This window comes from Protopterus annectens, chromosome 3.part0, assembly GCF_019279795.1.
Source record: "Protopterus annectens isolate FY-2018-M chromosome 3.part0, PAN1.0, whole genome shotgun sequence".
NCBI classification, from domain to species: Eukaryota; Metazoa; Chordata; order Ceratodontiformes; family Protopteridae; genus Protopterus; species Protopterus annectens.
In genome coordinates this window covers 1527753353-1527766314 of record NC_056731.1, presented here as the reverse complement: position 1 = coordinate 1527766314, position 12962 = coordinate 1527753353, and the positions used below count along the sequence as shown (strand labels likewise).

The 12962-nt window shown below is 44.6% G+C and overlaps 1 protein-coding gene across 1 annotated transcript in view; it reads left to right on the top strand.

Moving 5' to 3' along the window:
• The window catches only part of LPIN2 (lipin 2), a 1688564-nt gene that overhangs the window by 727604 nt on the left and 947998 nt on the right, over positions 1-12962 (top strand). Inside the window, exon 10 of the mRNA XM_044065902.1 lies at positions 11096-11165. Within this exon, the coding sequence (XP_043921837.1) occupies positions 11096-11165 (70 nt within the window). The remainder of the gene's footprint in view (positions 1-11095; positions 11166-12962) is intronic.

The following is a 12962-nucleotide window of genomic DNA, read 5'->3' as shown; positions in this document are numbered from 1 at the left end:
TGCCACTCCATTTCTCGGGTAGCAAAGCATTCCTTCGCTATGATGTTGTAGAGGCTTCCAGCTGGGCAGCTGCCACTGGCTCAGTTATTAGAAGGCATGCATGGCTTAGGGAACAGTCTCTTCCTTTAACATGTTAAATCTAACCTTCTTGATGCTCCCCTTGACAAGGGATTCCTTTTGGGACCTACAGCTGAGGCTGTTCTTAAAAAGATGGAGGGCGAAGTTAAGTCTGTGCAGACTTTGAAAGAATTCCTCCAAGTTCAACATTCTAGGTTTAGTAGAATTTTCATCACTAAACACTAGTCCTTTCCCTCCCAACCTAGAGACAAGAGGAAAACCCAATGGGAAAGGACTCCTAGGCAGTAGCAACAGCTGCAGAGACCTAGGCAGTGGACCCCAGAAACTTCCATGCAAGGGAGTTCTATGCCTCAGGCTTCTGCCAGAGAGCAACAATGACTCACCTTCCCAAGTCTAGGAGGAAGGCTGTCCCTGTTTAAACAAAAACTGGACTCTCGTCACTTCAGACAAGTGGGTTCTAGACATTATTTCAAATGGTTACAAACTCACTTTAAAGAGCCTTTAAAAATATTCTGGCTATCCAGATATTCCTCAGAATTTAAAAAAAAAAATTTTTTTTCTCAAAACCCTATTGCATTCTCAGGGATCAGTGGAACATCAAAAAGGCAAAGGATTCTACTCCTGGCTGTTCCTGCCCAGAAAGGAAGGCTCTTGTCATCCTATCTTAGACCTGTCCAACCTCAGTTTCTCTTGGTTCCAGAATTCAAAATGCTGACTCTTCAAAACTTCCTGTCCATAGTAGCCCCACAGGCCTTTATGGTTTCTCTGGAGCTAAAAGATGCCTACCTGCACATTCCAATTTAAGAATCACACAGAAGCTTTCTTCACTTCAGAGCAGTCAATTTTCAGCAATGCCCTTTGGCTTGTCTACTGCTCCAGTGGTTTTCACCAAGTGCTTAGCCCCTGCATTTGCCTTCTACAGGACCAAGGAGGTCCAAATATATACCCCTACCTGGATGGTTGTTTGGTATAAGCCACAAATCTATTAAAACTTCACAAGGATCTGAAGTTTACTTAAGACCTCTTTTCCTCCCTAAGCTGCACGATAAATCTGCAAAAATCTTACACTGTTCCAACCAGCAGGATAATTTTCCTGTGGGCACTCCTGCCCTCTTCACTTCAAAAAGTCTTCCTTCCCCCAGACAAGGTCTCCTTTTTGGCCTACTACTTGGAAAGTATCCAGCAGAAACAATGTATCGCAGCCAGCGAGTTTCTCTGAGCACAGAGATACATGGCATCTTGTAGCCTCATGGTTCCCCTGGCCAAGGCTGCACATGAGAAAACTCCAGTGGTATCTCAAAAATGTATGGTGCCAGCACTTTTAGTCCCAGAAGACCAAGATAGAACTGATCACTTGTCTCAGAGGATTTTGCATAGTGGGTACAGATTTGTGCTCAAAACCAGGGCCTTCCATTTAGATTTACTCACCTGGGCCAAACTGTTACCACAGATGCCTCAGAGACCGCCTTGGGGGTTCACTTTCAACACTTCCAATCCCAAGGGAAGTGGGAGGTTCAGTTAAAGGACAGGCACATAAACTGGAAAGAGCTTATGGCAGTGCAGAAAGACCTGATAGCTTTCGAGGAAGAGTGGAATCCAGGGATGTCCTCCTTTTCTCATGTTGCAGTATTCCAAACTCTTGGGTTATCCTCTGCTTGCTACCCGAGCCCCCAGCCAGTATACCAAAGCTTGTAGTCACTGCTAGGTACGTGGGACGTCTGACATTGGCCTAGGGAACATAGGCCATAAAAGTGTCGTCTGCATGTACCTTTGCTCTGAACATCTCTGCCGCCAGTCGAATGTCAGTTGAGTCTGGAATGTCACTCAGTTGTTAGTGGCTTTTTCCAAAAGGAGGGCATATTTGGACATATGGGTTTGGTAATTTATTGCCCTGAATGCCAAGTTAGACTAAGTGTAAACTTTCTTCCAAAGGCATTCCATTGCCTTGCTGTCTTTGTTTGTGGAGAGAAGTGAGGAGGATGGAAGGAGTTTAGATGCCTCATCAGCTGACAATGAAACAATGCCAGGATCCACTGCAGGGCACTTGACAAGGAATTTAGCTCCCTCAGGGACCTTGTAAACTCTCTCAGGCCTTTGGGGTGCAGGAGGCTCATCAGGATTGAGTGATGCTGCATTAAATGCATCCAGAAATGCTTATAGTTCTGGCAGTATAGCTGAAGGGGCAAGGGAGTCCATCTGAAGTTCATAATATCTTTTCTGAACGTCTGTCATCTCAGAAGAGTTCCATTTGAAATGTTCCTTCATCTTTGCAATGGTCTCCCCAAAGGTGAGATCCTTAAATGGAGAATCTGTCTTTGCAGATTCTTCTTCTGGGGAGGCATAGCCAAAGGGGGATGGCAGTTGGGAGACATATGAAAGGGAATTCTCTGAGGAAGACTCCGTGGATTCTTCAGCTTCAGCCTGGGAAATCTCTTAAGGCCTGAGGCATAGGGCTCATCACAGGAGGAGCCACTGGGGAGGCTAAGGGTGTAGCAGACCTTAGAGCCATAAAGGCTTTGAAAAGATTCTGTGAAAAGGCCTGCCAGTCTGGCTAGCTCTATACTGGGGGTGAAACATGTTTCCTTTTCTCTCTTTTTAAGAGAGGGCCTAGCTGGTGTCTGAGCCAGAGTAGGCCTGAGATCAGTAATCAAAGAAGTAGTGGAGGGATCTGTCCAGGCGGCATGTATAAGCCGAGGTTCCCCCTTGCTGTCAAAAGCTGAGGTATGCATAACCACTGAGGACATGCCTTTTGTTGTGGGTTCTGTGGCTTCCACATCGGTAGCTGTACCCATATTGGCAGAGACCGATCATTCCTCCAGGCTGATGTCGGCCACAGGAGGAACGTCGAGTGGAGGAAGTGCAGCTACAGATTCAGGCCTAGTGATTTTGGCCTTTTTCTTGGAAGACCCCTCCATACCTAAAGTTAAGCACTATGACACTGATTCTCAAGATAAATGTTTAACGTGTGCAGACGGCTATGCAAGGTTTTTGGAAATAAGGCCTGGCAAATGGAGCAGGACTAAGGTGCGTAGGCCCAAGAGTTTGGAATACTGCATCTGTGGTTATGGTAAGATTTTACACAATTCTTTTCTAAGATAAGTACCCCATTGGGGCTGTTTCTCATTCCTTTTTGTCATTGCATGTCTGTTTAGGTTGCATGTCATCTGCGAAGGGAAAGTGCAGGTACGGTCGTCAGATCCCCCATGAGGAGGCTCATGAACTCTGCCTTTTCTGTCTTGGGCCTACCCAAGACCATCTTACTTGCGCGATCTGTCAGGCTTTCATCCCTAAGACACTCTGTGGTCATCTGCACACTTTGAACATTTATTTAGAGAATCATCGTCTTAAATGGTTAGCGTTAGGGATGGAAGGGTCGTCCGGTCAGTCCATAAAACCACCTAAAAAGAAGGTGAAGGTTTCCAGGCCTGAACTTGCTGCTACCCCTCCTCCACCTGACATCCCTCCTGTGGCCGATGTTTGTCTGGAGGAACGTTCGGAGTCTGCCATTAAAGATATAGCAGGTACCCCTCAGGAGGCTGTAAAACATAGGGCAGAAGGCATATCTGGGAGGGCTTGCAGACACTGCCTGCCAACAATGAGAGGGAACCTCAGCTTCTTACGGCTGCCCAGATAGGCCCTTCCACTGCTTCCACAGCTTCCCAGCAAACATAATCTAGGCCTCTCTCCAGGACTAGGCCTTCCAGGCCTTCGCTTAAAATGAAACACAAAGCAAAACATCTCTCCCCTCAGGCTGAAAGCCAACTTGATTGTTGGGCTTTTTCACAGAGCCTGTTTAATACCTTTATGGCCCTAAGGCCTGCCATGCCCGTTTCCCCACAGACTGGTCCTCCTGTCAGTCCCAGGCCTCAGGCTGAGGAAATTCTCTCACCTGAAGCTGAAGACTCCTCAGACTCCCTTTAAGAGGACTCTTATGTCTCCCAGATGGCATCTCCTCTTGGGTATGCTTCCCCAGAGGACGACTCCCCAGGAGAGGACCTCACCTTTGGTGAGACAATTTCTAAAATGAGAGAACATTTTCAGTGGGACTCTAACGAAATATCAGAGGTCCAAAAAAGATACTTTGAGCTTCTGCAGATGGAAAGTCTTGCTCCTTCTTCTGTTATTCCTCCAGTGTTACTGGCTTTCTTGAATGTTTTTAATGCTGCCTCTGTTAATCCTGATTCACATCCACTTGCCCCTAGAAGGCCTGACAGATTTTACAAGTCCCTGAAGGGGTGACATTTTTGATAAAATGCCCTGTTGCTGATCCTGCCACTGTCTGTGTCAGCAGACAAGCCATCCAAACTACTTCCCTCTACCACTTTCCTTCCGACAGGCAAGGACAGTAAGGTCATGGAGTGCCTTGGTAAGAAAGTATATAATTCTACTACCTTGGCCTTTAGAGCAGTGAATTACCAGATCCATATGTCCAGATATGCCTTGGCTGTTTTGACCCAGGCCACCAAGCATTTAGCTGACCTTCCTGATTCATCTTCCAAGACTGAAATCTCCAGTCTCATTTCCCTGTCTTCTCAAGTTACTAGACATTCAATTAGATGCAGCTGTGATGCTGCAGAAGCCTCTGCCAGGTCTGTAGTCTCAGCTTTAGTCCTTAGAAGATACTCCTGGTTAAAGCTACAACCATTAACTGATGATATTAGGGCCAAATTACTGGATGAACCCCTGGATAACTCGGCCCTTTTTTGGATCTAAAGTGGCTGAGCTATTTAAGGCTGTTCAGCAAAAAAGGAAGGAACTGCAGTATTTAAAACACCTGTTCGTCTCCCCTATACCCATATTTCACAGGAACTATCCCTCAAAGACCCAGTTCATGAGGAAACACTCTGCCTCAGCTTCCCATGCTAGGCAAGTAAAGACACTAGGAATCAGCAGACCCCTTCTAAGCCTTTTCAAATCCTTGCCCAAAATCCTTCCTTTCAGGGCAGGGCAGGTAGCCTGTAACTACCTGCCTTCACTGCCTCCCCCTTCAGATTCCTTTCCTCTGTTTCTAAGACTCTCACTGTCTTCCAGTTTGGCAAAACATCACCTCAGACAGGTAGGTCTTTTCCATCATAGAAAAGAGTTACTTTATGATCTGGATCATTTCCCAGTCTCCCAGGGGGGTTCATCAGCTACCCAAAGATCATCTTATCTTCCCCTTTTCCAGCCAGTCATAGCATTCTTTCACAAGGAACCATACAACAGGTTCATCTGGCAAAAAAAAAAAGGAAAAGGATTTTATTCAAGACTCTTCGTAGTTCCCAGGAAGGATGGACCTTGAAGACCTCTCCTGGATCTCTCTCACCTCAAGCTTTTCTTACAGCTACCCACCTTTCATATGCTTACTCTTCAGACCCTTTTTCTTTTACTGATACCTCAGGGATTTCTAGCCACCCTGGACATAAAGAATGCTTACCTCCACATCCCTATAAGGTCTAACTACATTAAATATTTCTGCTTTGCTCTTGGTTCCTTATAGTTTCAGTTTTTGGCCTTGCCCTTTGAACCCTCTACGGCTCCAAGGATTTTCACCAAGTGTCTGGCTACAGTGGTTGCTTATTGCAGCCTCCAAGGGAGTCAAAACTTTCCATACCTGGACGACCTGATTTCAGGCAGAATGCTCTAGATCCCTACAGAACCAACTCCACCAAGTCATCTCAATCCTGCAGGTACTGGGATTCAACGTAACTTTCCCAAGTCCAACCTACATCCTTCCCAGGACCAAGTTTTCCTAGGGGGCAGGAGATGAGGAGAAATGTCATGAGGACATTTCTTCCACCCCAAAAAGTGGAAACCCCGAGGCAATATCTGGCCTCCGTTTTCAAAGCCACTGCTTTGACAGCCAGATAATTTCTCAGACTGCTGGGTCATATGGCTTCCACTATACCCATGCTGCATCTGGCAAGACTCCACATGAGAAAATTACAATGGTACCAGAAGTCCACATAGACCCAACATTCACACGCCTTGGACTTCGGCATCCCCTTCCTTCCTTGCCTAAGGAAGGAGATTCTGTGGTGGTTGAGCCAAGTCACACTCAACCCAGGACTTCCATTACAACCCCTTGCCCCAGTCCAGGAAATGTACACAGATGCCTCATATCTGGCTTGGGGCTACTTTGGGCAGCCTGAAAGTCCAGATTACCTGGTCATACACCTTCAGGCGGGAACACATCAACATCAGGGAAATGAGAGCTATCCTGTTTGTCCTGACAGCCTTTCTTCATGCCCTGAAATTGTTCACAGACAACACTGCAGTTTTGTGGTTTGTGAACAAACAGGGTGGAACCAAATCTTATTTGCTTTGCAGACTTACTCTCCAAGCCTGGGACATGGCAGCCCAACACGGAGTCTCCCAGCAGACGGTTTGTATCCCTTCAGCTCAGAACATTCATGCAGACACCTTGAAGCAGGTCCATGTCACAATCCCAGGAATGGATGCTTCACAGGGATGTGTTTCTGGACATTTTCCATAGGTGGGATACACCACAGATCTGTTTTCCTCCCCTGTGAACAGACAGCTGCCACTGTTTTGCAGCAGGCTTACCCAGTCCTTTAGCAAGGGCAACAGATGCCTTTTCAGTCTCATGGAAGTGAATGTTTATATATGCGTTCTCCCCTTTCCATTACTTCAAAAAGTCCTGCTGAAGATCCAACAGGACAAACCAAAAATCTTGCTGGTGATTCCCTTTTGACCAAGACACCTTTGGTTCCCTCTCCTTTTGCATTTATTCAGGGGCAGTCATCACAGGTTACCTCACAGAGTGGCCCTTCTTACACGGGACAAGGGACCCCTAATCCATCCCCATTTGGGGTCTCTGAATCTAACCCTGTGGGTGATAGAATTTTAATCCCTTCTTGACACCTTTACACTGAGGGCGTGCTAACAGTCCTGCAGGAGGCCAGGAAATCTAACACTAGGAGATCTTGTTTGTCTAAATGGAAGAAATTCTCCATGTAATGTCTACAAAGACAGCTAGACCCATTTCAAGTGAGGTCCCCTTAATGCTGTCCTATCTGTGTGAAGTCTTGCAAGCAGGGTTGGCATATTCCTCTGTTAAAGCGCACCTTGCTGCTATTTCAGCCTGTCTGCCTTATGATCGCCCTCTAGCTTCCCGTCTCCCTCCAAAGTTATTCCTTAAGGGGTACTACACCTCAGGCCCCCCAGGAGGCCGGTTCCAGCTCCGTGAGATCTGAAATATGTTTTAGAGAAACTCATTGTTGCCCCCTTTGAACCAGCTGCTAAGGTATCTCTTAAACATTGTAGGTGGAAAACTGTACTCATTGTGGCCCTGACATCAGCCAGAAGAGTGTTAGAACTCAAGGCCCTCATGGCAACTCCTCCCTTCCTCATCTTCCACAAGGATAGAGTGACGCTGAGGACCAGCCACTCCTTTATGCCCTAGATGGTCAACGAGCTATCCTTAAGTCAGGGTATCCACCTGCCCACCTTTTTCCTCAGCCCCAATATGACAGTGGGAGTGTCTTACATTCCCTTGATGTTCACAGACAACTGAGATTTTATCTTGACAAGATAAGGCCATTAGGAAATCAGAGCAACTATTTGTCTCCTTTCACCCTAGAGTTCTGGGAAAGGCGCTGACAAAACAGACCAGTTCTGCTTGGATTTCCATGGCTATTTCCTTTTGCTGAACATTCCATGGGAAACCACTCAACTCAAAAATTAAGGCCCACTCCTCCAGAGCCATGGCTTCTTCGGGGGCCTTCTTCAAAGGACCGGATACTGCATCCATTCTGGAGGTAGCTACATGGGCATTTGTCCATGTCTTCACCAAACACTACAGGTTCGATCACATCTCCAGATCCAGAGCGGGGTTTGCCAGGGCAGTCCTTCATGGCGAACTGTTGCGTACCACCACCTCCTTTGTGACTGTGAGCTTTGGCACTCGCCCAAGAGTTTGGAATACTACAACATGAGAATAGAAAGAGTATGTGTGTAAAATCTTACTATAAACATGGATGTCCTTCTCTTCTATGTTGCAGTATTCATTCCATCCCTCCTTACCCCCTTCTTTCCATCAAAACTGTTCCTTTTTGGTTGGCACAGGACATATACAGCTATCCTGGGACTGCGGTCCAACTGGGGCATTCAGTTCTGAGGGAAGGTACATGCAGATGTCACTTTTATGGCACACGCTCCCTAGGCCAATGTCAGAAGTCCCACGTACCTAGCAGTGGCTACAAGCTTTTGTATACTGGCCGGACATTCAGGTAGCAAGCAGAGGATAACCCAAGAGTTTGGAATAATGCAACGTGGAAGAGGAGGACATCTATGGGTACGGTAAGATTTTATACAGCTATTCTATCCTGTTAGTCAGAGCAGACAATACCACGGTAATATGGTACATAAACAGGCAGGGGAGCACCCACTCTTTACCCCTCTGTACCACCTAGCAATGCGAGTTTGGGAAACTGCTCACTCTCTGGGGTTGCACCTTCTGGCACAGTACCTTCTACGGACTCAAAATACTCTTGGAGATCACCTCAGCAGAAGTTTGATGGACCCTACGAATGGCATCTGCATCAGGAAATATTTATCAGCATGGCCCAGAGATGGGGAGTCCCACAGATAGACCTCTTCGCCACCAAGGAAAATTCTCCACTGGAAAGATTGTGTTCCAGGATCAGTCAGAAGTCAGCCTAGAGAACAAATGCTTTCTCCTTCCTTTGGACTCGTCTCTTCATTTATGCATTCCCTTCGTTACTCCTACTACCTTGAGTACTTGTAAAGATAAGAGAAGAGGGCCCAAGGGCAATTCTGGTAGTCCCAGACTGGCCCAGGCAACACTGGTATCCTGCACTTCTCGAACTAACCAACTAAAGTCAATGGCTGTTGCCTCAGAGTCGACCTTCTCACACAGGGCAAGGGAAGGATTGTGTACCACAGCCTGCAGGCACTCAGCCTTTCAGCTTGGATAATTTCACAGCATCCAGGAACAAGCTTACTTTAAGTAAACAGGTTCAGGACATTCTCAAGGAATCTAGCAGGCATTCCACTAGGAAATCATACTCAATTAAATGGAAATGATTTTTCTATCTGTTTCACCACAATCCTGATTTAGCCCAGATGGCTACCATTCTGGATTACCTGGCTAGTCTGGTTGATAAAAGCCTTTCCTACTCTTCCATTAAAATTCATGCATCTGCCATTTTGGCCCATATACCTGCTGTTCCTCCTGTCTTTTCCCATCGTCTGTTAAGACAGTTTCTTAGGGTAGTCCTAAACGTCAGACCAGCCAAGAGACAACCTACCCCTCCATGGGACCTTAACTTTGTTCTGGAAAAATTAACATTGCCTCCTTTTGAACCTGCAGCCTCTGCCCCACTGAAGTTTCTAACCTTGATGCCTGCCTTTTGCTGGCTATCACCTCAGCCTGGAGGGTCTGTGAACTACAGGCTCTCATGGTGGTGGAACCATTCCTAGTCTTCCACCTAGACAGGGTTTCCATCAGAACTAACCCTTCTTTCATGCCCAAGGTGGTCACTGACACTTATCTAAATCATGCCATTCACCTACCTACATTCTATCCCAACCCCCAGAGCAAAGGAGAAAGAATACTTCATTCTTTGGATGTGCATAGGCAGCTCTGCTACAGTCTTGACAGAACAAGAACCTTGAGAAAATCTGACCAGCTTTTTGTGATCTTTGCCCCCGGCCCAGAAGAAAAAAACATCTTTTAAACACACTATCTCAAAATGGATCTCACACTGTATCTCTCTTTGTTACAGCCTTCATGGCAAAAAAATCTCCTGAGGCTGTCAAGTCACACTGTACTAGGGGTACTGCAACCTCTGCTGCCTTCTTGAAAGGGTCCTTCCTAAGGACATCCTGGAAGCTGCCACCTGGTCATCCGTGCATACCTTCACCAAACACTACCATTTGGTAGGCTTTTCTAGGTCCAGAGCACAATTCGCCACTGCCATCCTGCAGGGCATCCTCTCCTCTCCCTAATCTCCTTCTGCCCTCTTTTCAGCTTTGGGAATCTTCCCACAAGCCAAGACTGCAACAGTGAAACACAAAGAACATAGTACAGTTGTGTACACTTACCATAAATATAGATGTCTGAGTATATTCACTGTTGCAGTCTTCTTTCCCTCCCTCCTTCCTGCTTAGCCTACCATGTAGTTTACTTGTATCCTTTTTTTCTAGCCAAGCGAACCCACCTTGGCCTCTCTTCTGTAGGGGTTCTTTTCTTGAGTTCCCTACTACTCACTCAGGGCTCCTACCTGTTGGGAGATGAGAAAAAAATGATTTCATGGCGTAGGCTGGCTCCCTATATACCCAAGCGTACTGACAATGGTTAGGGTGTCCACCAGCTTTAGGAGGAGGAGAGAGTTTTTTCTGGTAGTCAGGCCAGCCAAGGGCTTTCACGGCAGGAAATTCCACAAGTTAGGACTGCAACAGTGAATACACTCAACATCTACACTTATGGTAAGTGCACACAATTGTACTTTTTTTTCATTTGTTTGTGCTTATTTACTTGCGTATATATGTGTAGAAGAGTTCACTTTTTCTATTTGAATTTTTTATATATTTGGAAATTTCTGCATCATATTTGTTTCTGCATGATGTTACTCTGTATACTTTTTTTATGCACTGTTATAATGCCATCCATTAATGAGGTTATGTCAGGTTGTCATGTTTTCCATAGTAAAACATTCCTATGTCTATTATATGAACTAAATTTAATTTATTTGTATTTGCATTTGTTTTCTGGGGCAGAGCCACTAATCTACATGGAACTCTGTCACACTGAGCCCTGGAGATGTGCTTGGTTAAGTAACTTGCTCAGGGTGAGACAGTTTGGTAGTGGAAGCTGAGGGAAGTGAACCTTGCACCTCTGGACCACTGGAAATAGCTTAACAACCCCTTCATTTTCTAAGCCAACTGCCAGCCAACTTTTTCATCATCTAGTTTCTTTGAATTTAACCTATTTTTATTATTCTTAGATTACACACTCATGCCTTGTATTTTTTTTTTCATTACTTGTTTGCAGGTATTATAATTGGACATTGGCAGCTCCTATGATTCTTAGTTTACAAGCATTTCAAAAGAGCTTACCAAAGGTAAAGACGTTATTTCTTTCACAATTTGTTTCCAAAGGCTAGTAGAAATCAGTGTCTTGTCATTCTACCTGATATATTTGTAGATTTGGTCTTTTCTATTTGGATTTCTCTATTAGTCATGGGACGCAGCACAAGACAAATATTAGGAGAGCAAATTTCAAAGCATTTACTGCACAGCAATAAAAATTTGTGGAGTGGAATTTCATTTTATTTTTCTTTTGTTCCTGCTGCTACTTGGAGTTATTCAGCTACAGGGAAGTGATTTTTCATGACTATTTCCACAGACTTTAAGATTTTAATTCTTGAAGCTTGAGTTTGAATTTGAGGGAGAGGAGGGAGGAGTATTGTTGGAATGAATGTACACCCCACTGGTTTAATGTTTTTTGTTGAATGTTTGTGTCTGAATTACCTGAAATGCAAGAGGAAGAAAAAAGTATGTTTATTTGGATGGCTGTTTATAGGTCCTCTAGCCACAGTTTTAATCTAGAAAAGTAATGTACGAAGCTGCTCTTCTTTCATGTGCTGTGACTGCTGTGGGAACTTGAACTGAGAAGTCTCTTAAGAAGAACTGTTAGAAGGATGTACAGGTCTCTGAATATGAGTTTTCCATTATGCCAGTTATATACTTTCTGACAAATTTCTCACACCCAACTACCCTGGAGCCACCCATATCCTTTGACTCATCTGTTGTACCTGAGTTTCCTGCGGCTGACCCAGTAAGAGTTTCTTTACATTCAGTACCTGAAAGTGTTCGCTTCTGGTGGCAGAAGACTAAAAATCATATTCTCACAGCTATAAAGTGCTTGTAGTGTTAACAAGAACTGAAGCAGAAACATTTTTTCTGTAACTGTAGATTTTTGCAAAAAATCACCAGTTGCCATTGTTACTAGTGCTTTACTTGTATCAGTTGCTGTTGTCAAACCCAAACCATACTTAATACAAGTAGATTGAGTCAGGAGATGGGAATTTGAAAGAACATGGCCATGAAGTAAGGCTGTAGGTCACTTTTTCATTGACATCTTAAATTTGTTGAAGCCTGGAAGACCGAATGGCAAACTGCTGACTTTTAATAACATGGAGCCCTGTTACTGATAATAATAAAAGCTCAAGAGTAGTCTTTACTACTGTTTAAAAGAATGACAACAGGTAAACTGGAACAAAAATTTTCAGTTAAATACTAAAAAAATATCCAGTTAACTCAGTCATGTTAAAAGACGATGTATTTACAATTACTTTCCTCATTCAAATATCCGTGCTTTAGTATTAAAATAATTTTCTTATAAACTAAATGCTGAACATTCAGTCATTCAGCTGTCTCTTACCATTGCTCATAAACAACTAGGGTGACTTTTCTGGAATATCATCTGATTTTTGGCTGTGGGATTCAGACATTTCTTATTTTTATGCCCCTGACATGGTCATGAAGTTTGCTGTCCAAACTTCCTTGCTCTTTTCACCACTGTAAAATGTTTACAGGTTCATGAAGGAACACAGACCTGGTCCAAATGCATGCAGAACGAGGCAGACTAGCTTGAGGTAAAAAATCATGAATATAAGCAGCCTCCAATGCCTTGTTGATTACTTAATTTTCTGACTTCTGACTCTCTATATTTTGTTGTATTACCTGTGATAAATGAAAAAAAAAGGATACTACCCAATCTTCATTTTTGTAAAGAATCTTGGGTGAGGTCGCAGTAATCATTCCGTTAACACCTACCCCACACCACTTGACTCTTGGGGATATTAGTAAGATTGTGTGAGGGCTCAGGATATCATTCTCCATCATAGTGGTGTAGT